Consider the following 27,304-nt stretch of genomic DNA (forward strand, 5'->3'; position numbering starts at 1 on the left):
ATGTAATGAAACACGAGTGACTCAGATGAGACAAATGGGTACACAAAGATTTTCCATTTTTATTGACATTTTTGGACTTTTCCAGTGTCACCCTTAACCGTTTCACACTTCAATTGCATAACTTTCCATGGACGCTAAGAAGCAACATAAACGCAGGCGGGATGACGTTCAGTGCATTTTTATTCCCCAGAGGAAAATAAAAGACATTGACAGACGTCACCTCCAGCCTGGTATGCAACCTCCTAGTCTTTAAGGCTGATGTATTAAAAAAAAAAAAAAAAAAGGGGGGGGGGGGTCATTGCTGTTAAACAGAAAATCTGCCTAGCAACTGGAAGACAAACAGGACTGGACACTGACCCCCAAACATGACAGTTGACACGTTTTTTTTTTCCGTTTTTTTTTCAGTGTGAGGTTTGATGCGCCAGAGGTGTTACTAGTGTTGTATTTTTTTTTTTTTTTTTTGTTTAAAGGAAATTGCATCATCTCCAAGCATCTGGCAGTTTTGCGTCAAAGTGAACAATAAGGCGACGAGGTGTCACGAGCAGATGGACGCACAAATGACAACTACTTGAACGCAAGTGTACCAGATGGAACTAATAGAGCTGCCCCCCACTCCCCAAAACCTGCCAAGGCAGCACTGAGTTGAAAGGGTAGCTCTACCAAAAAATGAAACAAAATGCTTGCTTTTTTTTTTTTTTTTAAGCATTGATGGTGAGAGGATTCTGAAGGGGTCAGCCCAAGAGGGGAGAAGATTTTGGGGTGCGGACAGGGGAAGATTGCGTCTTGGTTGAAGATGTTCTGCTTTAAAAGCGTTTGGGTCCCCACGGGGAGGCCTTGGCGGCAGCCACTGGAGCCCCGAAGCTGGGGAAGTCCTCGGAGCTGCTCATGTCAGGAGCCTAAAAAAAAAAAGAAGAAAAAATATGAATGCTCAAACAACTTTTCTAACCCAAATTGACTTTATTTGTGTGTTCAACTTAATATATCAAGTCAATTTTAGTATAAGTACACAAAAATATTTTTCAGGACATTTTAATGGAAGACAATACCTTCTCGTTGCCGGTGGTCCAGGGAGCCTCCCTCACCACGAAGCCTTTAGAGGGGCCACGTTGCTCATCACCAGACGCGTGGTTGCCCCCTGAGGGCCTCATGTACGCCATTTTTGCCTCATTCTCCACCACGTCCGCCAGCTAAAACACAATCTGCATTAAGATCCACATCAAAAAGCAAAAAGACTGCACGGATGAAAAAAAAAAAAAATAACATGCTCACGTATTCTTCTTCTAGGTTAAGGAGGTGGTCGATGGCTTCGTCCACCACCTCGACACGACCCGTCACCGTCACCAGGTTGGGGTCGGCTGCTCCGCTCTGAGGAAACCTGAGGTCAACCTGGAAAGGACAACAGCAGTCAGTTTGAGCGCAAAAGGTGAAAAGTTGTTCCATTCCATCATAGCGTACTTGACCAAACAGCAAAGTAGAACTTCCCACCTTGAATTCATCCATGATGCGGCGTATGCCCTTGCCACGGGCGCCGATGATGCGCGCGTGGACCCTGCTGTCCAGAGTGATGTCCTCGGAGATCATCTCCTCCAGGTCCACCACAATGGCCTGGATGGCGTCGCCTGCAGCTATGGCTTTGTGCTCATACCCTGTAATTGTAATCTGGTCCTGTGGGGACAAGAGAGAAAAGTCAGCTGAAATACAGCACCATTCATTATTCGGTCGAAGAACCACAAGAACAGGGACGATACCTGGTTTTCGTCATTCTTTTCTGGGAACTGGATATTGACATTGTGCTTGGTGCGGATGTCGGTAATAATGGTACCCTTGCGGCCGATGATCTTGGGGTGATACTTGGGGTCCACAGTGATGGTCAGTTTGAAGCTCCTGAGTGCCTGCACGCCGAAACGATGAGTCAGAAGCTTCTCGTACGTTTGAGCCCAGCCGGAAACGTCAAGAGCGTGACGAGACTCACCCGATCCTCCTGCTCGACCTGCAACTCCTTCACGCGCTCCAGTAGTCCTTCTTTGGCACGCTCCAGGTGGTTGGCCAAGCCGGTGATGGCGATTTTATCGGACTGCTGCTCAGGAGCAGGCACTTGAATGTTTACCTGACGGGAAAGAAAAGGAATTTAAGATCCAGCTCCTTTCCAGAGACCAACAGGACTTGTGGCTCTCCACGGCCTTAAGAATGATCACGACCGTTCTTATAACGCACCTCAAATTCGTCCATCATCTTGCGAATTCCACTTCCTTTCTGCCCGATGATGTAACGATGAAGCTCAAAAGGCACTTCCACCTCAATGGTGACGGGAACCAAAGCCTAAGAGCCAACCCAAGACAAGTTAGGAAACAACCCCAAAAACAACAGTCCGGTTAGTCTTCTTCGGATTCCAACCTTCAGTGCTTCCGCAGCAGCCTCGCATCGCTCCTTGCGCCCGGAAATCACGATCACGTCGCATTTCTTGGGCGCATTTGGATCGACGGGCTCCTTCACCTCGCCGTTGGCTTCGCCGTTCTCCTGGATGGCCTCCACAGCTGACAAGGCGGCCAAACGGTCATTTCAAATGATGTCCTCACCATGTTAAAAGTGAAATCTTCTCTTACCTTGAGGGTCCTCACGATCAGGAAACTTAATGTGTACATTGTGATCTCGAGTGATCTGCTGGATTCGAGAGCCCTTGGGGCCCATGATGGAACGATGGAACTTCTGAGCGATGGTGCACTCAATGGTCACTTGAGCATCCTGTGGGAGGGAAAGCATTTAAGTGTTTTTCCTAATGGAGGACGAAAGCGCCGCCGTGTACTCACCAGGTCCTCGACAATCTCCTGCATGCGCTTCTTGGCCGCCTCCACGCACTCTTTGGCTCCTTTGAGGGTGACTTTGTCGCTCTGCGTGCCGGTGCGTGGGAAGCTCACCATCACGCCGCCGTACTCGTCGGCGAGATCCCGCAGGACTTGGCCGCGGCGAGAAACAAAGTAGCGGTGGTGCTTGGGGTCCACGCTCATGGTGTCCTCAATGACGTCATCCTGGAAGTAGATTGTTTGAGTTAAGCCCCTCTTCAAAATTGGAGATTCCCTTTCAAATCTTGCTCACAAAAAAAGATGTCTCACCAAGTTCTTGATGAGCTCCTCCAGCTCCTTCTGGGCATCACGAACAGCCTCTTCAGTGCCGATGACGGTGATGAGCTCCTGGTCTTTGTCCTCAGCGGTGGGGAAGATGATCCTGGCCCCGGTGCTGTCACGCACCTTGCGAATGTTGCCACCGCCTTTGCCGATGAGGAACTTGTGGTACTCGGGCTTGGCGCGCAGCTCGGCCGTGTGGCTCTTGGTTTGCTGATGGGACGACGCGTCAAGAAAAAGTGAGGAATTAAAAGAAAGAAAAAAAAAATGCTCAAAACAGACCCTGTGTCAATCACGTACCTTTTCTTCCGCAAGAGCCAGAAGCTGCTGCTTAGCCTTCTCCACCTCGTCCACGGGACCCCGAATGGTGACCTTGTCGATGCCAGAGCCTTCGCTGGGGAAGTGGATGTGCACGCCGCCGCATTCCTCCATGATGGAACGCACAAAGCGGCCCTTGGAGCCGATCAAGGAGTTATGCAACTTGGAAGGAATGGACACCTCCATCTCCGTGATGTTTGCCTAGTGACCAGACATGAGGTGAAATTCAGCATATACAGAGGAGCCTTGAGATGATGGGTAGATGACAACCACTGAAATAATGTAGCGTGGCATGTCTTACCAGTTCCTTCTGAATGGCCAAAATACGCGTCCGTGCAGCCTCACAGTTGGCCTTCTTGCCCGTGATGATGATCATCTCGGAGTTGCTGTTCTCGGCGGGCAGGTCGATTTTAGTGTTGGTTTCCTCACGAATCTAGCAAAGGACACAACCGTGCAAGTGATTTACATTTTGTCCAACATTTTAATTTGTGCCACTATTTTTTCTAGGACTACCTTTTTGATGTTGGATCCACCTTTACCGATAATGTTCCTGTGGAACTGCTTGAAGATGGGGACGGAGACAGAGAAGCTGTTTTCCATCTGATGGAAACAATCAAGGTTAGTGGTCAACACGACACGGAAACACATGAGCTGAAGAATTTCCAAGCGTTACCATTTCGGCCACGATCTTCTGCATGAACTTGGCACATTTGTCCACTTCGGCTCGCGGGCCCCTCAGCTGAACAATGTCACTTTTCTGCGCGGGGTCGGGGAAGTTGATGATGACCTGAAAAGAGATAGTGAGGGAAAAACATTGTTTTAGACAAATTAGAACAAATTAGCGTGTTTGTTATAAATGAGATCTATGAGCTCACCTCAGGGAATTTGTCGCGCACTTCTTTTATCTTCTCCCCCTTTTGACCGATGATGGCTCTGTGAAAACGCTGTTCGATGATCAGATCCTTTGTACGCTCGTTCTCCTGCAAAGAGGCGGACGTAGATTGAGTAACGGCGAGCGAGCGTGTCCGCACGGCGCCCGAGTGCACTGACCATGCGTGACGCAAGCTCCAACAGCTCCCTCTTGGCTTCCTGCACACCCTGGGGGTCCCCCTCAATGCGGATCAGGGTACTCTTCTCGTGGTCGGGGGGAATACGGACGGTCACTTTGTGGAGCTCCTTGATGCGGTTGACTGAATCCCAAAAATTGGATTAAAGGAGTGTTACCGGGCAGATTACATTATGTGCACGGCAAAGTGCTTACTGTTGGCGCCAGCTTTCCCAATCAGATGTCTGTGAAATTTGGGATCCACGCTAATCTCCGTGTAGTCCATGCGACTTATCTGTTGAGAAGAAATGTGTGAGCACGAGCGTATTAGGACACCAGAGCGAATCCAAGTCAGAACTCACGAGGTCCGCAACGATGGCTTCAATCTGACTGTGCATCATCTGCACATCTTTGGTGGGACCTTCCAGGGTGATCTTATCTTCTCCCTCGGTGAACTCAATGTGCACCTGCATGGAGAACATGTGCATGAAGAGGACAGGTTGGTGGCTCATTGATTCTGTTTGACCCACCTTGGGCATTTGTTGGGTAATTTTGGCCAAGTTTTGGCCCTTCTTGCCAATGATGAATCGATGGAGCCAAGAGGGAGCCGTTACAGAGGAAACGGTGTAGCTGTTTGCCTGGAAAGAATTTTGTCAGCTCAGGGTCACCATATGCTTTTCAAACTTGAGCTCATTTGAAATGAGCCGAGGGGAAAGTCACCTTAGCGTAAACTTCAGTGAGGGCCTGACCGAGACGGTCGGTCTCCCCGCGAAGGATGACGGTTTCCGAGCTGCTTTCGGGAGGTGGGATCTCAACCGAGACGCCGGTTCTGTCCAGGATCTCCTGCAGGGTGTTTCCCTTGGGGCCGATCACATACTTGTGCTGAGACTTCTTCACTTCCACCGCAATGGTGGTTGCGTTCTTCTTCTGAGAAAAAAAAACAAAGCTCCAAGTGAGCTCCAAGCCGATCAGACTTGAAACTCAAAACCCTGCCTTTGCAGTCCTCAAAAGGCGTACCTTGTCTTCGTAAATCTTCTTGATCATAGCCACAGCAAGGGCCACCTGCTCCTTCTCCCCAGTGATCACGATCTCCGTCTTGTTGACGCTGGGAGGCGGCACGTTGATGCGAGCGCCAGTCTCCTGCATCATCTCACCGACCAGCTTGTTGTACGAGCCCGTGATGAACGGGTGGTACACCTTGTCGATGTTCACCCTCTCCACGGCACGCTTGTCCTTAAAAAAGAAAAAAGGCCAACTATGAGCACATTTCAAGCCCTGAAAACCAAAACTTCAAATATCAAGTGTAGTTCAGTAGTGTTGGGTTAATTAATCCCGGTCAGACCTGTTCGGCTGAGATCAGCAGGATCTCATGCTTGGCCTTCTCCAAGCCCTCCTTAGTGCCGGAGATCTTGATCTGGTTGCTGGGGTCGTCGGGTCTTGGGATCTGGATTTTAGTGGCGGTCTTCAGCTCCAGCTCCTGCAGCTTCTCCCCGTTCTTGCCGATGACAAAGCGGTGGTGTTCCTTGGGGATGGCCACAGTCGCCGAGGCCTGAAGGAGACGAGGTCATGGGTCATTTCAAATTCCTTTCCAACATAAATGTGAACAACTCAATGTTTGGGTCAGCACCTGAGTCTGCAGTCGGGACACAATCTCCTTGCGAGCCTTCATCACGGCGTCCAGCTTTCCGGACACCATGATGGAGAGACCCTGATCTTTAGCCAAGGAGAGTTCCAGGTGGGCTCCGGTCTTGTGCATGATGTCCACACAGACCTTCGCTTGTTCTCCGTCCCCAAACTGGTTGATGTCCTTGTACTTGCGCTCTTCCAGAGGAACATGGAAAACCTGGTTGGACACATCGGGGAAAGCAGGTTAGGTGTGGTAGATCTAAAAAGGTTTGAAGTGAAGGATAGAAATGGTGAAAATACACGGATCGTTTATGTGGCGTTGATACCTGGGTGATGACGGAAGACTTCAGAGAGCGCATTTTGTTGGCCCAGGCGCTGGCGGTCTCCTGGGTGCCATCGGGCGTGGCCGACTTCTCGGGCAGAGGTGGGAAGGCATCCTTGTAGGTGGGAAGGGCGTCCTCCTCCTCTCCCCCGGCGACGCTGGGCGCTGCTACAGCGGAGGCAGCGGCGGTGGCTGCTACACCCGCAAAAAGAGGGAGATCATTTGACTTTGTTTTTGATCTTCACACATTGTGTGTGTGTGTGTGTTACTCACTACCGCTCTGCTCCGGCAAGAGCCCGATGCGGTGCTCATTGAAGCTTTCCTGCGTAAGTACGGCGACTGAGCTCATGGCTGAAATTCCACGCTTAACACAGAGTCCGAGTGTGCCACTGGAAAGGAGTGGGGGGGAATTTAGTGCAACGCCATTGTGGGGGGGGGGGGGGGGGGGGGGGAGGAACAGGCGAGGATGACGACCGGATACCGAAATATGGCAGATGATAAATCATGTGGTCAGCGTGGACAAATATGTAAATGGACAGGGGAAACGTTTGGTTTGTGCAAAACTGACCTATCGTGAATGGACTTTGGGATTCTCCTGCATTATCTAATCTGCCATCATGAAATGTCATTGGCAGGTTGGTTGTTTTGTTGTATCAGCACTCTTGTCTTTCTGTTTATTTCGATTGTGCAAGGTGACTGTGATAGATCCAAATATCTTCCCGAAAGGAGGACTTGATTAGGAGACTAGTATGGAGTCCACAGACCGTGTGAAAGTATTATTAAATGTCCGGTACCGGAGGATTGTCTCTCCTTCACTAGCTCGCAAAACTGCTGAGAGAAAAATTAATTCAAGGACTCACCAGCTAAATGGTCAGTTACCAGATAATCCGTCCTGTAAAGATGCAAATTCCCGTCAGCCTGCCAGCTTTTGCCTTTGGACACACAAAGACAGAGAGATGAGTATTGTTTTAGAATTCAGTCAATTACACGATGAGAAAATAGTCTGCTCTTGAGAGGTCAAACGTTTTTAAGGATAAATAAAAACCTTTGCATCCATTTGCATACTTCTGTGCTCTTTCTAAACTTGCCTGGAAGGCACTTGTTGCTCTTTCCGAAGTGCCATGTTAGCAGAATAGAAGTTAGCGTCATGCAATGGCCAACGGCATGTCATCTTGACGGCAAATAGTGGTATGGTGGAAGATTCCAGGAGCAGCCCGAATGGAATCTGTTCCATGCTTGCAACTCAAGACACTTGTATCTCAAATTATCTTTGAGTGCATTTAATTCATTAACTCCAGCTTCTCAAAATAATCTAGATTTTAATGGGGGAAAAAAATACTAAATCACCACACTTTAAAAACAAACAAATCAAACAATGTAAAGAATTTAACCATTGTTGTCAATTTTTTGTGCTAAACTGCAAGAAAGGAGGAATGTGGCCATACCCTAAAGACAGGTGAGCCCTGCCAATTGCAATGCAAGCCCAAGGGCACTTTGACGTCAATTTCAATTGACAACAGGGGGCGGTGTTGGATAAAATATCACTTATTTGTTTAATTCTTAAACCGTTCCGAAAATGGATAGAGATTAATCAGAACATCGTGTTTAAACTGCAGGTACCACATTAAACATATAGTGGCAAATGTTTTATTGACCTGACTTTCACTTGAAAAAAAACTGGTATGACTAAAGTTTTAATTCGTCTGGTAAAGATAGTTAAACTTGAATTGGCCACTTTGCAATGAGGATGCAAACACTTTAAAACGTAAATGCAAATCCCAGATTAGGGTGTTAAGTAGCTGTGTCTGCGTGTGTCCACTGACTGACAGCTTCGCAACGTCACGAAATCTGCAAGAAAAATGCCAACTCCTCGAAACGGCATTAGGTGCCAAGATGTAATTCAACATTCCAAACATAAAATGATCTTTATGGTGAATACAAGGCCATTGCATGATCGTATTATCTCTGTAATTCAGCTGCAAACTTCACGCGAAGGGCAATAGAGTGACACGTAGCTATACAAGCTAATGCTAATCGGCTAAATCCTAGCATTTTTTTTTGCAAACTCCTAGCAAACGTTGCGACATAACTTCTATGCCGTCTGTAAACCATTGAAATGACAACCAGGTAAACAGTGGATACAAATATAAAAAACATCGAAACATTTTTAATCAAGTCAAGGGTACTCTTGCAGATGAGTGTTCGGTGATCCATTTTATCGCCACAGTTGTCAAAAAGTAGCGAGTAGGACAAACTTAGCGTTAGCATCGATTAGCTTCCACGACAACAATTGCTAGCAGGGTACGTCCACGTAGGCACAGTTGCTAACCGAGGAGGCGGAGGAAGCGCAACGACACCAAGTCCAGGCCAGCACACACGTAGAGATCCAAAAAAGAGCGAGACGCAGGGTTCGGCGACGAAATCCGGCCTGGTTTCGAATCCCATTCCTCCCCCCTCGCGCAAGCCACCTTATCTCACGTTTTTTACCAACGCAGCGGTTGTCATCGACGTGCAAAAAACGTGACAAATGGAGAAAACGCAAAGACTTACTTCTTTTTTTGTGTTCTCGTCTGCCCAGAAGGTGCAGAAGCAGAGATGAAATTCCACTGGCGAGGAGGTGGGAGTGACGCGTGACGCATATATACGAGCGACGCCCACCAATCGGTGGCCACTGACGTCACGCTGGAGTCCAGTTACACGCCCGGAGCACCACGTACTCTTTCGCTACGGTTTCGCCCACTCAAATAAGAGTGGATCCCCGGTAAGCGCATGGGATAGGGACACGGTCGACCACGAATAGCAAAAATCTGCATATATTATAAATGGTTTGAAATGATGACATCATTGGTCGGGATATAGCTGCAAAATCCTCAATGATGTGCAATACTATATTATAGAGTGCTACTTTGCTTTGTATTGTTTTTAGGCAGGCATTAATTTGAGTAGGGAAAATATTACTTGAGTTACGAGCATGGGACAAATTAAATTCCTACTTCAAGGCAGATGAAATATATAGTCTTAAAAAATTCAACGCCGTATAGAAAGCAGAAAATATGTCAGTGATTCTCAACACAGCCTTGGGGAGAACTGTAACAGGGATTACATTATCTATTATCTATTCATCAATCAATAGTGTCTGAACAAAAGTCATGAGACTCTGACACTAATCAATCAAACAATCAATCCTTTAGTTTTCATCTTATCCTAATTCAGAGACAATCGTATACTTCCAACTTTAATAGGGACAATTTGGGGAGGGCCCTCTTTGTTGATGATTAGAGTTAAGCTTTATTAAGAAAAGCTTGCATGAATTTGGGCCAGATCAATGAACGGATATGGTGAACGACATTGCTGACATCACAAATTGACTAAACTGCAGTGATTTTATTTTATTTACAAATGCTTTAAACGTTGATTACCTACGGAAGTTGCTTTAATGAATCAATATTTTGCTGAAGAAATTATGCAGGCATATTAAAGACCAATTCGGGCAGGTACAGAATAAATACAAAACATAAATCAGGTATTTTGACATGAGGCTCGTTCCATAGCAATGGCGATTCCGCTACACTAGGGGGTGCTGCTTGCCACAGATACCATTTCTGCGCCTTTTGACTCGCGTTTTAAAGTCTGTACAAAACAACTAAAAAGACACTTAACTTCACTTGATATTTGTTGGAATGGCGAGAATAATTGTTAATTTGCCACATTATATCTTCGGGCAAACGTGTCTAAATGTATCGTAAAACCTGTTTGCATGTCACTGCGAACTTTAACCCAGTTGAAGACATGCGACAGGATTAACGATAATGGCACGTTTTGCAGCTGTTTGGGGGCACGGAATTCATGAAAAAAACCGTTTTTTGTTTGATTGTGTAGTTAGTTAGTTCCTGACATTATTTGGAAACATGTTAATCCCTCCCGTCCATCACGGCTAATTTGAGCCAAGGATGAGGAGGGAGGCGGTCAAACTGGGCTAGCAAACCAGACGCCACATCTCAGCCAATAAGAGGCCGAGTTAGTACACTGGAGCCAATCAGAAAGCGGCGTCGGGTGCGCACTTACTTTGGACGACGGGCCTGGGGCCATGGAGCGACGAGTTGTCCCCTGATCCCAAACTTTTTGCAGCCTTCTCTCGACACCAACCCATTGGGTAAGCGTCTATTTCTTAAAGCAAAGTAATTCTCATTTTCTTTTCTGCTACGCCATGTTTATGTCTTTGTCAAGTAAAATAAAAACTCTCGGGAGTTCGAGCTTACTTAAGGAGCCGAAAAAAACAACGCCACGTTAAACTTTTTCCCCCTTTCGAATATGACATTTAACTCGTTTGGCTCGATGTTAAACAATGACCCATTGGGACTTTGACGCAGCGAAGCGTATTTATGGTACAATATTTGTGTATTTTTAATTTTCAGTGGGACATTAACCTTTTATATTATATTCCTTCGGTTGTTACAATCAAAATAGAACGCCACAATTAAAACATGTGTAACATGAGTCGTGCTGGGCTGCTTAAATTCACCCATCGTATGCTCGTAGTTAAAATGTATGTTTTTCTAACAATAGAGGTTTGATTCATTGTGAGTGTAACCATAAAATGGATGATGGACAAAACGTGAGCCAAAAATCCCGAATACTACCGTATAAAAACAGAATACTTTGACTTTTCTCAGGGTTTTGGACACTAAACCCAGTATGTTTATAATTTCTTACCATGATAGTTTAAACCAAAAATAAACACCCAAACGCTTCACTTACTTAAAAGTAACTACTACTTTATGATTAGTCGTCACTCACCTACCTGAAAATACTTCTTGAGGACAAAACTAAAAACTATTGGCTGAAAAGCACACCGATTTGTACCAATCTGAATTTGTATGCTCTCAGTGTAGTGCTTTAAGAGTGTCAGAACATCCCGCTCTGTGCCAGGCTTCTAATAAACAGTGTTAGTGCCAGAAAAAATATTTTGGCATCGTAGTTTAAGGTATATTTAGATTTTAAACTTTGGAAGCACCCTATCTACTTTCGTAAGATTGAATAGGAGGACATTTGACTACTCATGGACATTGATTACAAATACCTGAATTGCCATCATGTGTCGCAATTGTGATAAAATTGTTTTATCTTAACTACCAAAAAAAAGAAAACACAAACATTTCTTGAACGTGGCATAGTTTTTACTCAAATACAACAATTTTAGAGTAATAAAACGTTTTCCATTCTTTTCTCTTAGGTGCTGCTCGTTTGGGCGCAGTCATGGGGGACATCGAGGGATCCTACCGGGTCCTGCAGACCCCAGGCACAAGACTGGGTGCCCAATTCAACGCAGGCATCAGCACACTGGAGCCAGGCCAGAGCCTCAGTACTAACGTGGTGGTGGTAGGGGGCACCCCCGCCGCCAAGGGTCTCGGTCGGGGGCTTCAGGTCCGCGTTCAGGGTCTGGACGAGTCCCAGGAGTTCTTCGATCTAGACGTGAGTGTTTCTTCTGCCTTTCTGGCACACTGCGATAAGTCTGCTGTTAGTTAGCCATGCACAGCAGGGCCATGTTTGACCCGGTTTGCGTGTTGGTGACAGCTGCAGTCTGGCTTTGCCGCGAAAATCCCTTCCCCTCCCGAGTTATGCCGTCTTATTTACCGCCTTCACATTGTTGAAATTGGAGGCGCTTTACGTTTGCGGTATTGTCTTTGCTGAGGACATCGGTTCTTTTGATTAGATAACGATTGGGTGTTTTCCTGTCTCAATCTAATGATGATTTTACTATCTGTAAACCCAAATTGATTTTTGCCGTGTAATGATTATCGCTAACATTATCACTGCTGACTCATGTTTACCACTCAGCTTTTGAGGCTGTGTCGCTAAAGGTGATATAGCTCGATATACCCTCATTTGAAGAAGAAAGAAAAAAAAGATATTTGTTCTGGTCAGTGTGTGTGTTTATTCACGATCGTTTGTTGCATTGAAAATATTCAAATGTCATTCCAAAGCTAAAATTTGCAGTCCTTTGTCCCGTTTTAATGAAAGTGACTTTGGAGGGAAGTGATGTGCTTTCCTGTCGGCCCGCTGTCGGCCTGCCAACTTGCTGCAGTAGCCATTCACATAGGAAGCAATAAGGAAGCCAATAGGAATGAGCCTCTTTCCTGTCTTTTTAAGTCCAGGCCGGTGTTAAATCACCGGCGTGAAAGAAGCATTGAAGACTCACTGATGACGTTGTGTAATTAAATACTGCACCCTAATAAATCCCCCAAGTAGCCTCAGCAGTTTGGATTCTGTGGTGCACTGCTGAGACGGATGTTTTATAATCTAAGACGCCATATGTTGTCTCAAACCCTGTAACTAATAGGCAAGTTAAATCAGTTCACTTCGTGGATTTAAACTGGCTTGAACTTAACCCATGCGTTTGGATATGTTAAAAAAAAGGTCTATATTCCCAAGTAAGAAAACATCTGCATCCGTCCATATGCGGAAAACACATTTGTCATCCCATGCGCATTACATTTGGTAGCCATTTTGAAAGTGCCTCGCCGATGTTTATGCGGCTGCTGCAGCTTTTTGCGCAACTTGATAACAGTAGATGCGCGCCGATGTCAACAACAAAGTGTGTGGGGGTGTGTGTTAAACTTCACACTCTGGCGTCCCGCTATCCCCTTACACACTTGCAGCATTGCACCGATAATATAACTCAAGCACAAACATGCAAGGGGAAAAATACTTGGCTGTCTGGTATCGACTTGTTGACAAACGTTCAGCCAAGATAGCATTTTGCATCCCCCATGTAGTCCCCCCCCCCCCGCAAACAAAAGCACGTGAGACACGAGGGGTGACGCAATAGTTTGTGTTCGGTCCAAACGTGGTTGTCAGTGGTACCTTCAGACGTCGGGAAAGCAGAATGTATGTGTGGCCGTGACCCCGTCCAGCGGGCTGCCAAGAAACAAGATGGCTTCTGAGTGCCTCTCTTCATTCAGCACGAGGTGTCGTGGGCCGGTCTTTTGTAAAGAGGCACTGTTGAGGCAATAACGTTGTTTCCAATGTCTGCTCGACGAGCAGCAGAATTTGTTCTAGATGTTTAGTTCTCGCTTTGAGGACAGCTGCAGTCCTTTTTTTTTTTAATCCCGGGATTTTGCCCTTTTCCTGTACACGGAGAACAAGAATAGACACCAAATTGCAGTGGTGAATGTTTGAAATGGTTGTGGCCTTTTAAGCGACCGCCCGCCCTCGCACATTTTGTCATATTCGTCGTCCATGTGAACCGTTATGCTCGCCGCGCTAAAAGCTGTACGGCTTCGCCTGATTTGTCAATTCTGACAAACATGGCCGAGCTTACCAACATTATACTGATTTAAAATAAAAATCCGTATCACTCGAGCTAGCGTTCCGCGGTTTACCACCACTGTTATTGTAGCAATTGATTTCTGCATTTTTTAAAAAAAAAAATATTTTAACTAACATATGCTAGCTTGGTGGTTCTGGCGCTGAGGCCCCTCCCGCCGGCGGCGCAGGAGAAAGACGGGCCTTGTGGTGACCGAAACACAGGCTCCTTTGATGCGGCGCACAGCCTTGCCCCTCCACTGGGCCTTCACTCACATGCGGAGCCTCGCCGCGTACAGACGGACGGCGCTGCATTCATTAGATGTGGACGGACGGGCTCCGCTTTTAGGCAAACAGGCACATAAATAGCAACGGTGACAACCGCAAGGAAGGAGAGTCCAAAGTTTGAGCTTGCAGCCGGGGGGGGGCGGAAGCGACGTTTGGGTCAGGAATTTTAACCGCAGGGATAGAGAGCGCTACGGCGATGTTGTGGATTATGCAACGGGTTTAACGATTATCATAACTAACCACTTCTTTTAATGTGTCAAAGGAAGACTAAGGAGAAGAGTTGTTTCCTTGGTGCCAGAGTTTTTCTTTCTTTCGGGTGGATTAGATGCATCGGTGTTGAATGTATGTATTTATGTGTGTTTTTATAAAAGAAGCACTCTGTTATCATGATTATTATCATATCATAATCATATAATAATGTAACACATTACACTAAACACTTAATCCGGCTAACAATGTTACGGATTAACGAGACGTCATTGTTTTGATTTCCAAGAATGAATTAAATCTGTTTCGGAAATCTTTTTTTTCCCCCCATTTAATTACATTTTTGGGTAATGGGATATTTAATACTGATTGTTTAACACTCGTTAGACTGTCAAAGATGGCCCTCGCTAAAGTTGTACCTAATCCAGGTTACGCAGGTGCACTGAGTAGACTAACACGATAATCCTGATTACTGCGTATTCTCACACATGTCCTCAACACCTCCGTTTGGAAAATAAATGTTTTAGCTTGCTAACGGTAGCCGGGTATTTGACGTAAACACTTGGTGAGCCCACCGAGTTGAAGTTTCACCCTGGATTGAAGATGCAATCTAGACATGGTATCTCCTGATTGAACAGCTGCTTTGTCCTAATCCGTGGCCGCCACTTTCTCCGAACGTGATTGCGTGACCCGCTAACCCGCTTTAGCGCTCGACTTCTGAGACACGCCGCTAGCCAGCATATCACTCTGTTGCCGATTTGATGACAATCTGGGTCCATCTTTGTGTTCATGAAAGCCAGCCAAACATCGGTGGACGGCGGATGACATGATATCATAGCTCGGTGAACTTTGCAAAACGTTGTAACGTGAGACAAAACACCTCCGAATGTACCTCCGGATTGCAAAACGTCTGGATTGTGAATTGACTCAGATGATTTGTGGAAACTATGTGATGGCAGATTTTATTCTTTGGTTTGGGACGGACTGAAAGGAGACACGGAAGACTCATGGAAGAATGACTTTTACAACGCGTATGAGCTGTTGCGAGCTGAAAGTATTTGTCTTCTTCTAAGTGGGTGTGCTTCACAACATCTCAAATTGACTCGCGCTACTTTTACCAATGTGGGCCAGTTCCTTTTTAAAAAGTTTTCCCCTTTTAAAAATACTATTTTACATTACAACCAGATGTCTGAGCCTATAATTTTGCCCGCTACATGTCCAAACCTCAAGTGACGTGTGTGCTGAGTACGTAGTAATTAGTTAGTTGGCCCAGAGAAAATAAACCCAGAAGAAGCCTGCCAGGAGCCACACTTGGCCACACTTCTTGCTCTCGTTGATGGGAACGCACCGCTGTTTGCCGTTATTTGTTATATAGTGTGAAAAAAATGACGCTTTAATAATTGCTATATAAAGCTCTGTCGAGCCCGACCACCCAAACAAGTAAATAAATGACTGAAAAAACATGTTCAGGTTTTTTCTGGATGATGTCATGTCCCAGATATTTTTATTCTAGCCACGCGGTTTCGCTGCCCATGAATTGGCAGAGCAACTTTGAACTTCAAGCAAGAGTTCAGACCTCCACCAAGGCTCGTCACCAAATTATCTTTTACAGCGTGTGGAGTGTTCCGGGGTGCGATATCTTTTGCACATCACGTCTTGTCAGATCGCCCAACATGTTCTATTGGGTTTAAGTCTGATTTAGGCAGTTCGAAAAGTATTCTTCCATTGAAGCCATTGTTGAATTTGGATGAATGCCGGTTATGAAAACTCTTCTTCATCAGATATGTCAAAGTTTTTTTTTTTTTTTAATATTGCTGTTGACACTGGGATGAGATTATTACTAATAATATTTGTTTTCTTTTTTTTTTTTTGTCTCGTCCTTTCAGCTGAGAGCTTTAGGGCAGGATCTTCTCTCGGAGGTGTTTCTCCGAGGCAACCTCATTGAGAGTGATTACTTTGGGCTGGAGTTCCAGAACATGCAGATGAGCTGGGTGTGTAGATCCATGTCGGCACACACACACACTGAACAAACTGTCAACAATGACAAGTATTGTTTAAAAAAAATAAAATAAAAAAGGTTTTCAGCCAAAATTCACAGTAGCATGTGTCCCAATACTTTTGCCTGTATAATTGTACAATCCAGGCCAATGGTGATTTCTGTTTGTGTTCATTCAGTTTTGGCTGGAGCCCACCAAGCTCATTGTGAAGCAAGTCAGAAGTAAGTTCGAATAACATTAATATGAATTTAATAACACAGGATACGGTGTCATCGAATGTTTTGTTTTTGTTTTTCAGGACCGGCAAATTCTCTGTTTAGACTGGCTGTGAAATTCTTCCCCCCAGACCCCGGTCAGCTGCAGGAGGAGTTCACCAGGTCCTAAATTACAAACTCACAAATCACAACAATGAACCAGCCAAATCTGGACTTGACTTTGCATTGTACACACAATCTGACTCGGCTTATTTTGACACTAAACATGCGTTTCATTATCCCCCCACCCCCCCTTTTTTTTTTTTTTAGATACTTGTTCTCCCTGCAGATGAAAAGGGATTTGATGGAGGGACGCTTGATCTGCACAGAAAACACCGGAGCCCTCATCGCCTCTCACCTCGTCCAATGTACACGAAAAAACATTTGGTTATCATTATGTCATGCAAGTCGAAAATGCAATTTCTGAAGGAATGCAATATGGTGAACACAAGAAATGGAATAATCCCTCCCTCCTGCCTTTCATCCCCAGCCGAGATCGGCGACTACGATGCGGCCGCCGACCGAGACTTCCTGATGAATAATAAGCTGTTGCCGTATCAAGAGAAGGTCCTGGAGGCCATTGTGGACTTCCACCGCAGACACTTGTAAGTCTATGGCCTTTATTATTTGTGTTTCATAAGCATTTATATTAATTAAATTAAAATAAAATATTAGCAAAAATGTTTTTTCTATGGTTAGTTATTTATTTTGGTTTTTACTTTGAGGGACTGTGTTTGGCTTCCAAACATTCCAAAAATGTTTTATTTCTATACATATGGATTTCATGATCCTTGTTTTTTTTTTTTGTTAGGTGGTTTATTTGTACTTATTTGAATTTTTTTTTTTTAAATCCAGTGATTCTATTTGGTGTTGGTAAAGAGTGCATTTTTGCTCTTTTCCCACCTCCCTTCTCCTCCAACAGTGTCTTTTCAACCCTTTGCACTAGTTTACTAATCTCTTCCCTCGTTTGCCAGAGTTGGAAGTACAAGGAGCCTAATCCCCCCCATCCTCCTCCGTCTCTCTCTCCGTCCTCGCTCTATTAGCCTTAAGGCCAGTAGGGCAGCAGGGGAGGGCGCTAAGGAGATTTAACCGCTTAACGGATCACCCAAAATTAGAATGTGGTGATGATTGGTCAGATATGTCCGCCTAACATGCTTTGTAATCTTTTTCTTTATTTTTATTCAAATTGTTTTTAGTTGCTTGTATCGCACGTGAAAGTCGGGATAATCTAGGTTAGCATAGCCTTAAATGTAAAAGTGGCTCAGGGATTGAGCCTTGCAGCACTCCATTTATGTGTCCAGTTGGATGAGTGCAGGTGTGTTCTTGATCCCATTCAGTGGCCAGACCCCCGCCGAATCCGACTTCCAAATCTTAGAGATTGCACGCAAGTTGGAGATGTACGGCGTGCGCTTCCACCCGGCGGCCGACCGGGAAGGCACCAAGATTAACCTGGCCGTGGCTCACATGGGCCTTCAGGTCTTTCAGGTGATTTTCCGTTCGCTCACATGTGCTTCGTTGGAGTGACAATCCTGCCTGAATACACCCGGGTTTGTTTTTCAGGGCCACACCAAAATAAACACCTTCAATTGGTCCAAGATTCGCAAGCTGAGCTTCAAGAGGAAGCGCTTTCTGATCAAGCTCCACCCGGAAGTTCACGTACGTTTCTAAACACATTGGTGACTGATCTGATCAGGTCAGGTTTAATGGACGCGGTCTCTCTCGTGGTTCCAGGGCCCACATCAAGACACTCTGGAGTTCATGATGGGCAGCAGGGACCAGTGCAAGGTCTTCTGGAAGATCTGCGTGGAGTATCACTCCTTTTTCCGTCTCTTTGACCAACCCCAACCAAAACCCAAGACCATACTGTTCACCAGAGGCTCTTCTTTCCGATACAGGTGTGCTTGGCTTGGTTTTGTAATTCTACCTCCCTATTTTCATAGATACGCTGAGAAAGACTTTGGCAATCCGACTGTTAGGCAAACAATGTTTTCAAGTGATTGATGGTAGTTTTGTTCTTTTCAGTGGGCGCACGCAGAAGCAGCTCGTGGAGTACGTGAGGGAAAACGGAGCCAAGAGGACACCGTATCAGAGGTGTGTGTGTGTGTGTGTTGATTTGAAACGGACCAGTCAGTTCACTTATGTCGCAATGTCTTAACGATACCTCGATTTGGCAGGAGGAACAGTCGAGTACAAACGTCATCTCGCTCTCTTACCATAGATGTGCCAAAACAGGTCAGTCACTTGAATTCTTTTCTGCAGTTAGCTAGCGACTACAGTATTGAAGCTTCTGGTAACTTTACCTTCATCACGGTCTTGTGTTGCGGTCTCCAGAGCTTGTCGTTCAACGAGCGTCTCCGGACGCCGTGCTCGCCTCCCTCGTCCTCGCTGTCCTTCCACTCGTCGCACGTCACCGGCGTCAGCCCACGCAAAGACCACCACCTGGTTCAGCAGCAACAGCCTTCACCCTCCATGCCGTCCTCGCCGGCGTCCCCTCAGCAGCCGCCTCACATCCCTCCGAAGGAAGAAGTCGTCAACGGCGCCAATTCCCCGACTCACTGCTCTTTCCCAGGTGCTCCCACCTCCGCTCACCTCAGCCCCGCGTTTGCGTGTGTAGAAGGCGGCAGCCTGCAGTTGCAGGCGCCCCAAAATGAGGCTCGTAAGTCTTTTAGCAGGAGGGCAGGCAGGCAGGGAGTTCTCACACCCGAGGCTTTCGAGGCCGAGCTTTTGCGTACCAAACAAATGTTCTCGCCGCTGCGCGTCACCGAGGAGTTTATCGATGACGACCCCACGCAAATGTCCTTCTACGGGGGCGGGGTGGAGGCTTACCCTTACGGGCACGGTGACAACGTGGAGCAGTTTGACTGCGAGTCGGCTAAGAACGGGCTCTTCGGTATGGAAGACCTGAGCGGCAGCGTCAACCTCTTCCCCGACAGCGTGGTGGGTCATTCCGAGACCAGCTCTTTGCTCAACAACCGTTCCGAGTGCAGCTCCCTGGACAACCTAGGGCTCAGCTCCGCCGGCGAGTCCATGTCGGCCGTTCCCGACTCGGCCTCCTCTTTGCGCCTGCCGGGCTCCGACGTCCAATCGGAGGCCAGCTCCATGGTCAACTTCCCGGCGTGCTCAGTGCGCTCCGAGAGCAGCTCGGCCATGCAGTTCAGCGACTTGGTAGAGCAGCTGGAGCAGCTCAGCTACCCGCCCACCGCCACAGAAGGCTCCGGGAACGGCAGCACCGATTCCGATTCGGACTGGGGCTCCGATAGCGTCCTTCCGCCGGAGCAGAACCTATTTTACAGCAACTCGCTCACCGGGAATGCCGGGATTGAGAGCTTTCTCCTTCAGTGCCATAACCTGCAGGCCTTGGCCCTCGCAGACCCTCCTGGACCAGCGCACATTTAGTTGTAATCCAACCAAAGCTGGGTCACTTTGACCATCGAGCTACTCAAACCCCCTCTTTTGGAGAATGCAAACGCCACAAGACTTTTAGTAGTCCGTGGAGCTGAATGGAGTCCAATCCAGCACCCCTCAAAGCTTCAGTTCTACCAATGTCCCCCCCCTTAAAGGTTCTGGGGTTAAGTTTGCCGAAGGCACTCGAAGTCCCAATTGGACGACGCAAATTTCATGGCTCTTTATTTGAGCACCTAAGAAAAAACGTGTCACTGTAAAGTGACAGTAAACAATGTTTTGGGCCCAAAAGCTGCATTTCCACCCTAAGGTAACTTCTATCCTTGGCCCTTGTCCACTAATTCCTGGAAGATTCCAGTCAAATACCCCAACGGTTCCTGGAACTCTGCAAAGTCCTATCCCTCTAAGAAGAGTCCTCTTATGGCCTTGAACTAAACTCAGACAAACGTCCGGTAAAACTTTTTTTTTTTTAACTGAAGTAACATTTACATTGTTACACATCTGCAGCACTTCTTCGTAACCACTTCATCCTTAGAATGAAAATAGGCTTCACATATTGTTGCTCTTCTGTCCACATTCAGGAATTGCAAAAAAAAAAGCCATGTCGCTTAAGTTGCTATTCTACCTTATGTTACTAGCATTACATAATCTGTACATAATTTACCTTGGTGGCCAACAGCTTCTTTCTGCACTGAAGCAACATGGATATGCGTTCTTAACAAAGCAGGCTTGCGCAAATGATTTTTTTTTTTTTTTTTGGTGCAACAGTGAAGCAAGAGGCGGCGTTTTACACTTCGCAGACGCTTCAAGAGTATTAATAGATTTGTTGTTAGTTATTTTGTGCACTTTAAAAAGGTTAATGTGTAACAGTAATAGTAACAATTTGTGGGCGGCCATTTGAAATCGGCATCAGTAGTGACCATAAAGCCATTGTAGCACACGAATTGTCTCATTGCAAAGCAGTTGCCATTGAAGGTTAGTCTTATTCTTTCCACGTCTTCACACATGCAAGAAACTCTTACTGCATGTGTTTGTTTTTTAAATGCGTGTCTAAATATTGTCACTCGCTGCGGTTTGTAAATCCTGATCTTGAGGTGTCCTCGGTGCTTCTTGTTTGAGTCTTAGGGTGGAGTCGGAAGTAATTGCATTGATCCTTTGCTGACACCTGCAGGTTAAAGCAGCTGTTGTTGGAGTTGTGTTAGGGTGGATGTTGACCACTGCTTCATTTTGGTGCGTTGAAGAAGAATATGGGCTGTTGATGAGCCATTTTGTCCCTTGTGAATGTAGAAGACTCATTGCAGGCTTCATTTGTGCCATGCGCAGACGTGTAAAAGTCCGTCGCTGAAGTAACATCAACCGTAAGCCTCCTCCTAAATGAACACCTAATTTAAATAAGTGCTTGGTAATCTTCAATTGAAGAAATATACTTTTGGGTTGTATTTTTTTTGTCTTTCTGAAGGTCCATTTTTATTTTTTGCATGTACAGCTTTTGCGTTTCTGTGCCTTCCGAGCACTTTTTTGGTCTCAGGTGTATGTTTCATTTTTTTTTTTTATTTCTTACACCATAGGGTATATTTTAGCCATATTATAACTTTGGCGTCATAATTATTTCTACTTCTTCCAATTCACCAGCACTTAACTTAGACGTCCGTTCGTCACCGCAACACATGTATATTTTAAATGTTTTGTATGTTTCTCTCGAAAAGAATAAAGACAAGTACCACACACGTTGGACTTAAACATTCTTTTTGGAGATGAAAAAAAAAAACTTTCCAACTTTTATACCCCCTTTTGGGGGTTAAAAACAAGCAAACATGCGTTTCGTTTGCAGTTAGACAGCAACAGGATTAACTGGATCTTAATTATGTGTTCTTTTATTTGGACAAGCTGTAGCCAAAGTCATTCCAAAGAAAAGCGGCCCCTCCCTCCTTCTCTCTCTCTCTCCCTCCTGCCTGCTGCAGGCCGGTTGTAGATAAACTATAAACAACTCCACGCCCTCCAGACGGACCACATTCCTGATTAGCCGCAAGCAATTGTTTCCGGGTCATGGAGAGACTTTTTTTCTTTCTCTTCCCTTTCGCCTTGTTCCATTCCCACCCCCTTTTTTTTTTTTTCTTCCCCCGTTATTTTCTTTCTGTGTGCTGTATTTAGACAAGTGGAAGAGCAGCTGTGTGCTGACCTAAGAGGAGACTGCAGGATGATGTTAGTAATGCCTCAGTTTTTGTTGTGGTTTGATTTGAAGTCTGAATCATCCGATCTTCTCGGTGAGGCTTGGCCAAACAATAGGGGAGAAAATGTGGGAAACATTAGCCACTTTTTCATTGACCACAGGAATTTAGAGCAGGAAGAACTGTTTGCACAGCAGAAATTGTTGTCTACTCACCCAAAAAAAAATACATATTGTTATCAATTTTTTTTTCTCCAAGAAGTTCCTACAGCAAATGTGGTTTTGGACTTTGACACCTATATCCTAATCGTTGTGTGCAGACATGCCGTTGGACAGCCCCCGTCTGTTCCCCTTGGACGCCGCCGGCCCACTTTGCCTGTCGCCCTCCTTCCAGATGTCCACACTCAGCTTACCGGGCCAGACCACCACCACCAACGTCTCCTCTCCTATGCAAAGCCCCGTCCTGAGCGAGGTGGGCAGCAATGCCAGACTAGAGGAGGAGGAGGAGGGCAGGAGGAAGGTATACGCCCCCCCCCCCCCCCCCCCCCCACCACCTTGCCTCACAGTACACCCCACCCCCTCCCAGTTTATTCAATTTTTGCAAACTAGAGGCTAACTATTTGACCTCATCTCAAAATGTACCTTTTTTAAAGGAGTTCTTAAAGGTTCCACTGTCGTAGCTGCAGGAAAGGTGTTTATGTTTTGCGGAGATTTATTTTTATTTTTTTTGAAATATGATCTTATTTGGTCCTCAGAGGTATCCTGCTGACAAGGCCTACTTCATTGCCAAAGAGATTTTGACCACGGAAAGAACCTACCTGAAGGACTTGGAAGTCATCACTGTGGTGAGTGGGTGATATGGCCTTAAGTAAAATTAGAAATTGTTCCCCCTAAAATGTATACATTTAATTTTTGGTCTTAAAAAAAAAAAAAAAAAACCACCACAAACTTCTCATCAGTTTTTTTAAATTTTTTTTTTTTATATGGTCCTCCTCTCTGTCCTCACAGTGGTTCCGCAGTGCAGTGATCAAGGAGAACGCCATGCCGGATGGCCTGATGACGCTGCTCTTCTCCAACATCGACCCTATTTACGAGTTCCACCGCGGCTTCCTCAAGGAGCTGGATCAGCGGCTGGCTCTGTGGTGGGTGTCAGAAACTAACTTGGTGTTGCACAGCAAAAACAGTTGCCTTATTAAGGAGTGATGTCATCTGGGCGTTGTCAAGCGGTTTGGCTTTGTGAAATGAAGACAAAAGGTTTTTGTATTTTTTGGCTGGCTGGTTGTTTCCCTGCAGGGAAGGCCGCTCAAATGCTCACGCCAAAGGCGACTACCAGAGAATTGGTGACGTGATGCTGAAGAATATGTCCGCTCTCAAGGTGAGACTCACTTACTTTACTGCTCTCACATTTTATCGAGGGGCTATTTTAAGATATATTTTTTTTTATATCCTCAACTGCCTCCTCCAGGGCTTCAGCAGCTACCTGCGGAAGCATGACGAGGTATTAACAGAACTGGAGAAGGCCAGCAAGCGGTTGAAGAAGCTGGAGACAGTCTACAAGGAGTTTGAGCTGCAGAAGGTGTGTTACCTGCCACTCAACACCTTCCTCCTCAAGCCCATCCAGCGCCTCATGCACTACAAGCTCATCCTGGAGCGCCTGTGCAAGCATTACGGGTCCGCCCACCGCCACCACACCGACTGCAAAGGTGCGGCGACTCACAAAAAACACGAGAAAATGACACTCCGTATTCTATTCCATATTATTGAAAGAAAAATTTAAAAAATGTGTGCAGAGGCTCTGAAGGAGGTGGCGGAGATCACAGCACAACTTCAGAGCAGCCTCATCCGCCTGGAGAACTTCCAGAAGCTCACTGAGCTGCAGCGAGACCTCATCGGGATCGACAACTTGACAGCACCCGGGAGGGTGAGTTGGCCTTTCAAGTTGAGGTTTCACATTTAGTGCAGTGTCTTATTGTGTCCGCAAGAGGGCGCCAAATAAAGTGCTGTCCCTGCTTTTCTCTCTGGGAAGGAGTTCATACGGGAGGGCTGCCTGTACAAGCTGACTAAGAAGGGACTGCAGCAAAGAATGTTCTTCCTGGTGAGGAGGAGATATCGACGATTAAATTAATCACGTGTCAATAACCTTCAAAACCTTTTAGTGAGTCACTTGGAGTGGTTGTCTTTGTTTGCCTTCATGACTGTTGTATACTGCCTCCTGGTGGCCAGGTTGCTCACACCAAAAAGAGCCTGAATAAGCATGAAAAGGGTTGAATTCTTAACAATCTGTTAGAACCCAGAGTTATTTTTTTTTGCCATCTGCCAGTTCTCAGACATGCTCCTCTACACCAGCAAAGGCGTCACGGCAACCAACCAGTTCAAAGTGCACGGACAGCTGCCCCTCCATGGCATGATTGTGAGTATTTTATTAAAAGAGGGGATCGAAGGAAGGTGTGAATGGCGGGTTCATGTTAACGTTTGCGTGTCTTTGCTTTTAAACAATGGCCGCAGCTCATAATTCTGGACGCTCCGGTAAGACTGATGAGCTGTAGATCAGCTCACTCGGGCCCCTGATAACCTTTTCGTACTCAGCTTAGTTCCTCACTTCATAGCAGAGAGCTCACATTACCAATCATGTCTTGGCGTTTCAAAATTGGGTGTGTGACTTTTGTTTCTACAGGTGGAGGAGAGCGAGAAGGAGTGGGCGGTGCCTCACTGCTTCACCATCTATTCTGCAAACAGGACCATTGTGGTGGCAGCCAGGTCAGTGGCATCACCTGCTGTCTCTCCGTGACATCACTTCCTCTTGGTCTTGTTTGCAAATCCATTCATGTTTTGTTTTATGTTCACGCAGCTCCAAAGTGGAGATGAACAAATGGATCGAAGATCTCAACATGGCCATCGACTCGGCAAAGAAGTCTCAGGAGAAGCCCAGCGTCTTCTTGGACGGAGGCCTCACTGATCACTCCAATCGTAAGAAAGGGAATATGTCATGTGACCTGGAGATGGGACACTTTATTAGAACACCAGACATGATTATCAAATAAAGGAATCGCTCAGGGTTACAAATTATATTAATCTGAAGGTCTTTTAAACAAGTGATTGATTACATTGTGCAGGTGTACTTAATGAAGTGTCCCGTAAGCATGTTAGCTCCCCATCCTGCCTCAGCTCCCTCACCTCCTTCCAAGCCTCCTTCGCTCCTCACTTCCTTCCCGGCCTCAGGCTCTTCGGACGAGGTTTCTCTGGAGCAGGAGTCCGAAGACGACATGAACTCGTCGCACACGTCTCTGGACAAGCAGACCCACCACCGCGCCAACACCACCATGCACGTGTGCTGGCACCGCAACACCAGCGTGTCCATGTCAGACCACAGCCTGGCTGTGGAGGTACGGCCGCCTCCGGACCCCGACCACCTACCGTCAAATGCCAGGCGTGAACACGTTGGAACACAGCGGGTCGATTTTCGTATGTCGCCGAATGTTCTGATGGATGACGTCTCTTCTGTTACTCTGGAGCACTTTGTCTCTACCGTAACGTGTCCATTGTAACTCACTAACTTCTCCTCTCCATTGTAGCATGCCATTTTGTCCTCTCCCGTGCAATTCCTCATCTCCAATGTGACATGAAATTCCTCTTCTTTTCCCGTATCATCCGCACTTCCTCTCCCTGTCCAATTTAACATTCCAACTCTTCCTCTAGCACTTCTATGTAACACATTAACGCTGTCTGTTTACTAACACTTCTTCCTCTCCTTTTTTTTTTCTCCCCCCACCTTGTTGCGTTAAGTCTCCCCCGCCGCGTCGCCTGAACTGCCTCCTCGCTACCTTTTGGGTCAGGGCCAGAGACCAAACACAATCACACACGTTTGCTGGTATCGCAACCAGAACCTCTCGCTCACAGATTACCTGCGAATGAACCAGGTACCGCCGAGAAGATGAGATCGACTTCTAGATAGCTTTGCAGTTTAAACAACACCACCGAGCTGTAAATTGTGGCTTAGAGTGAATATGGGTTTATGAGTTGTGGATAGCTAGCTGAAAAATTATCTCCAAAATTTAAATGCTTCCTAATGTTAATGTGGCTAAAAATATTTCATAAACGCTGTGTGATTTGCAGAACCAGCTATCGGGGTACCTCCTGAGGAAATTTAAGAATAGCAACGGCTGGCAGAAACTCTGGGTGGTTTTCACCAACTTCTGCTTGTTCTTCTACAAGACACACCAGGTTTGGATGCACGCACAGACACTTTTTTTTTTCTGCAGAAACTGGGTGTTTTTAAATCTAATATTTGTGTCCAATATTTTTTTACTCCAACTTTGTTTCTATTAATACTTGTGTGGTTGTGCTCAGGATGACTTCCCACTGGCGAGCCTGCCACTGCTGGGCTACACGGTGAGCACGCCAGAGGAGGCGGACGCCATCCTCAAGGATTACGTCTTCAAGCTGCAGTTCAAGTCCCACGTCTACTTTTTCCGGGCCGAGAGCGAGTACACCTTTGAGAGGTCAGCAACTCGTTTCCTCTGCTTTGTCACCTGGATTGGATTAACTCCAACTTTGTGTTGCACTTTCAGGTGGATGGAGGTGATCAAGAGCGCAGCTAGCGCCACGGGCCGTGTGAGCCTGCTGGTCCCCGCCAAAGGAGATGGCGAAGAAGACCTCTCCACCAAGATGAACGGAAGCTGACGTGGAGGAGTCCACATCTGCATGCCTCCTTTCATTAACCACCTTAACATTGATTTCTGCGCGGAGGCTCGTTTCAAGTTTTACAGGACCAACATAGCAAAGAGGGTGTAGCAGGTCTAATGTTGAAGGAGCCAAGGTGTGAAGATGATGACGACGAGGACGACTATGATGAGGAAAGTTCCTGAAAGTGCACACGAAAGACTTGAGTGCGTCGGTGCTGCTGTTCGTGCTGGCGTTGAATCAGTATTTGTTATTAACCAAGGCTGGTCCCTACTAAGATGGATGTTCTTAAACAATTCATGCCATTTTGTGTTGTCGGTAACAAGAGAGGCCGTCTTTAGTGTCTGTCACAAGGCGCTAAGGTCTAGTCATCTATTTATTGTGTAGTGTGCGTGCGTGCGTGCGTGCGTTCGGGGAGCCTGTTCGAGTTTTATCATTGATTCTTTTTAAAACGCTGTCAAATAAAATGATCATTTCAGACTACACAATTGGCCTGTGCATCAATCTTTCACATACACTGATAATAAATATATTTAATAATTTATTTATAAATAAATGAGATTTCTCTGTAAGA

General features: G+C 46.2%; 2 protein-coding genes across 7 annotated transcripts; one reads left to right on the plus strand and one right to left on the minus strand.

Annotated features, from left to right (window-relative positions):
• Positions 1 to 39: 39 nt before the first annotated feature.
• On the minus strand, positions 40 to 9,106 carry hdlbpa (high density lipoprotein binding protein a). Of its 2 annotated transcripts, none has more exons than XM_088393557.1 (28): positions 8,981 to 9,106; positions 7,291 to 7,362; positions 6,704 to 6,819; positions 6,435 to 6,622; positions 6,110 to 6,325; positions 5,825 to 6,031; positions 5,500 to 5,715; positions 5,203 to 5,409; positions 5,013 to 5,120; positions 4,845 to 4,949; positions 4,699 to 4,777; positions 4,488 to 4,627; positions 4,313 to 4,417; positions 4,111 to 4,224; positions 3,951 to 4,037; positions 3,739 to 3,870; positions 3,420 to 3,638; positions 3,111 to 3,332; positions 2,808 to 3,026; positions 2,604 to 2,742; positions 2,395 to 2,534; positions 2,215 to 2,319; positions 1,973 to 2,107; positions 1,749 to 1,892; positions 1,486 to 1,665; positions 1,270 to 1,386; positions 1,047 to 1,187; positions 40 to 896 (listed from the first exon to the last, which is right to left on the minus strand). In XM_088393557.1, the coding sequence occupies exons 3-28, from the start codon at positions 6,777 to 6,779 to the stop codon at positions 804 to 806; spliced, it is 3,834 nt and encodes a 1,277-aa protein (XP_088249683.1). In that variant the 5' UTR covers positions 6,780 to 6,819; positions 7,291 to 7,362; positions 8,981 to 9,106; the 3' UTR covers positions 40 to 803. The 2 variants fall into 2 exon arrangements, with proteins under 2 accessions (XP_088249683.1, XP_088249682.1); XM_088393556.1 differs by having other exon boundaries at positions 6,435 to 6,625.
• Positions 9,107 to 10,400: 1,294 nt separating this feature from the next.
• Positions 10,401 to 27,218, plus strand: farp2 (FERM, RhoGEF and pleckstrin domain protein 2). Of its 5 annotated transcripts, none has more exons than XR_015862004.1 (28): positions 10,401 to 10,583; positions 11,664 to 11,902; positions 16,117 to 16,221; positions 16,406 to 16,448; positions 16,526 to 16,604; positions 16,752 to 16,849; positions 16,972 to 17,086; positions 17,819 to 17,966; positions 18,042 to 18,137; positions 18,213 to 18,376; positions 18,504 to 18,572; positions 18,656 to 18,713; positions 18,813 to 19,050; positions 22,371 to 22,570; positions 22,806 to 22,895; positions 23,059 to 23,192; positions 23,344 to 23,425; positions 23,516 to 23,753; positions 23,841 to 23,971; positions 24,077 to 24,145; positions 24,371 to 24,460; positions 24,556 to 24,576; positions 24,725 to 24,807; positions 24,899 to 25,017; positions 25,270 to 25,433; positions 25,834 to 25,967; positions 26,164 to 26,271; positions 26,398 to 26,420. XR_015862004.1 is itself a non-coding variant. In XM_088393562.1 (28 exons), the coding sequence occupies exons 2-28, from the start codon at positions 11,687 to 11,689 to the stop codon at positions 26,728 to 26,730; spliced, it is 3,192 nt and encodes a 1,063-aa protein (XP_088249688.1). In that variant the 5' UTR covers positions 10,410 to 10,583; positions 11,664 to 11,686; the 3' UTR covers positions 26,731 to 27,218. The 5 variants fall into 5 exon arrangements, 4 of the variants coding, with proteins under 4 accessions (XP_088249688.1, XP_088249686.1, XP_088249685.1 ...); XM_088393562.1 differs by lacking the exon at positions 25,270 to 25,433 and adding an exon at positions 26,619 to 27,218 and having other exon boundaries at positions 10,410 to 10,583; positions 26,398 to 26,549; XM_088393560.1 differs by lacking the exon at positions 25,834 to 25,967 and adding an exon at positions 26,619 to 27,218 and having other exon boundaries at positions 10,426 to 10,583; positions 26,398 to 26,549.
• Positions 27,219 to 27,304: the final 86 nt, after the last annotated feature.

Source organism: Syngnathus floridae, chromosome 13, assembly GCF_059516105.1.
Source record: "Syngnathus floridae isolate MCC-2025c chromosome 13, RoL_Sflo_1.0, whole genome shotgun sequence".
NCBI lineage: Eukaryota > Metazoa > Chordata > Actinopteri > Syngnathiformes > Syngnathidae > Syngnathus > Syngnathus floridae.

Excerpts from the sequence above, each read along its gene's own strand:
- hdlbpa (XM_088393556.1), bottom strand. The coding sequence starts at position 6,779 with ATGAGCTCAGTCGCCGTACTTACGCAGGAAAGCTTCAATGAGCACCGC. Across the intron at positions 5,410-5,499 it reads AGAAGATTTACGAAGACAAG|AAGAAGAACGCAACCACCAT; the intron begins GTACGCCTTTTG and ends TTTTTTTCTCAG. Across the intron at positions 1,666-1,748 it reads AAAAGAATGACGAAAACCAG|GACCAGATTACAATTACAGG; the intron begins GTATCGTCCCTG and ends TTGTCCCCACAG.
- farp2 (XM_088393559.1), top strand. The coding sequence starts at position 11,687 with ATGGGGGACATCGAGGGATCCTACCGGGTCCTGCAGACCCCAGGCACA. Across the intron at positions 23,754-23,840 it reads CCACCACACCGACTGCAAAG|AGGCTCTGAAGGAGGTGGCG; the intron begins GTGCGGCGACTC and ends AAATGTGTGCAG. Across the intron at positions 24,146-24,370 it reads AGCAAAGAATGTTCTTCCTG|TTCTCAGACATGCTCCTCTA; the intron begins GTGAGGAGGAGA and ends GCCATCTGCCAG.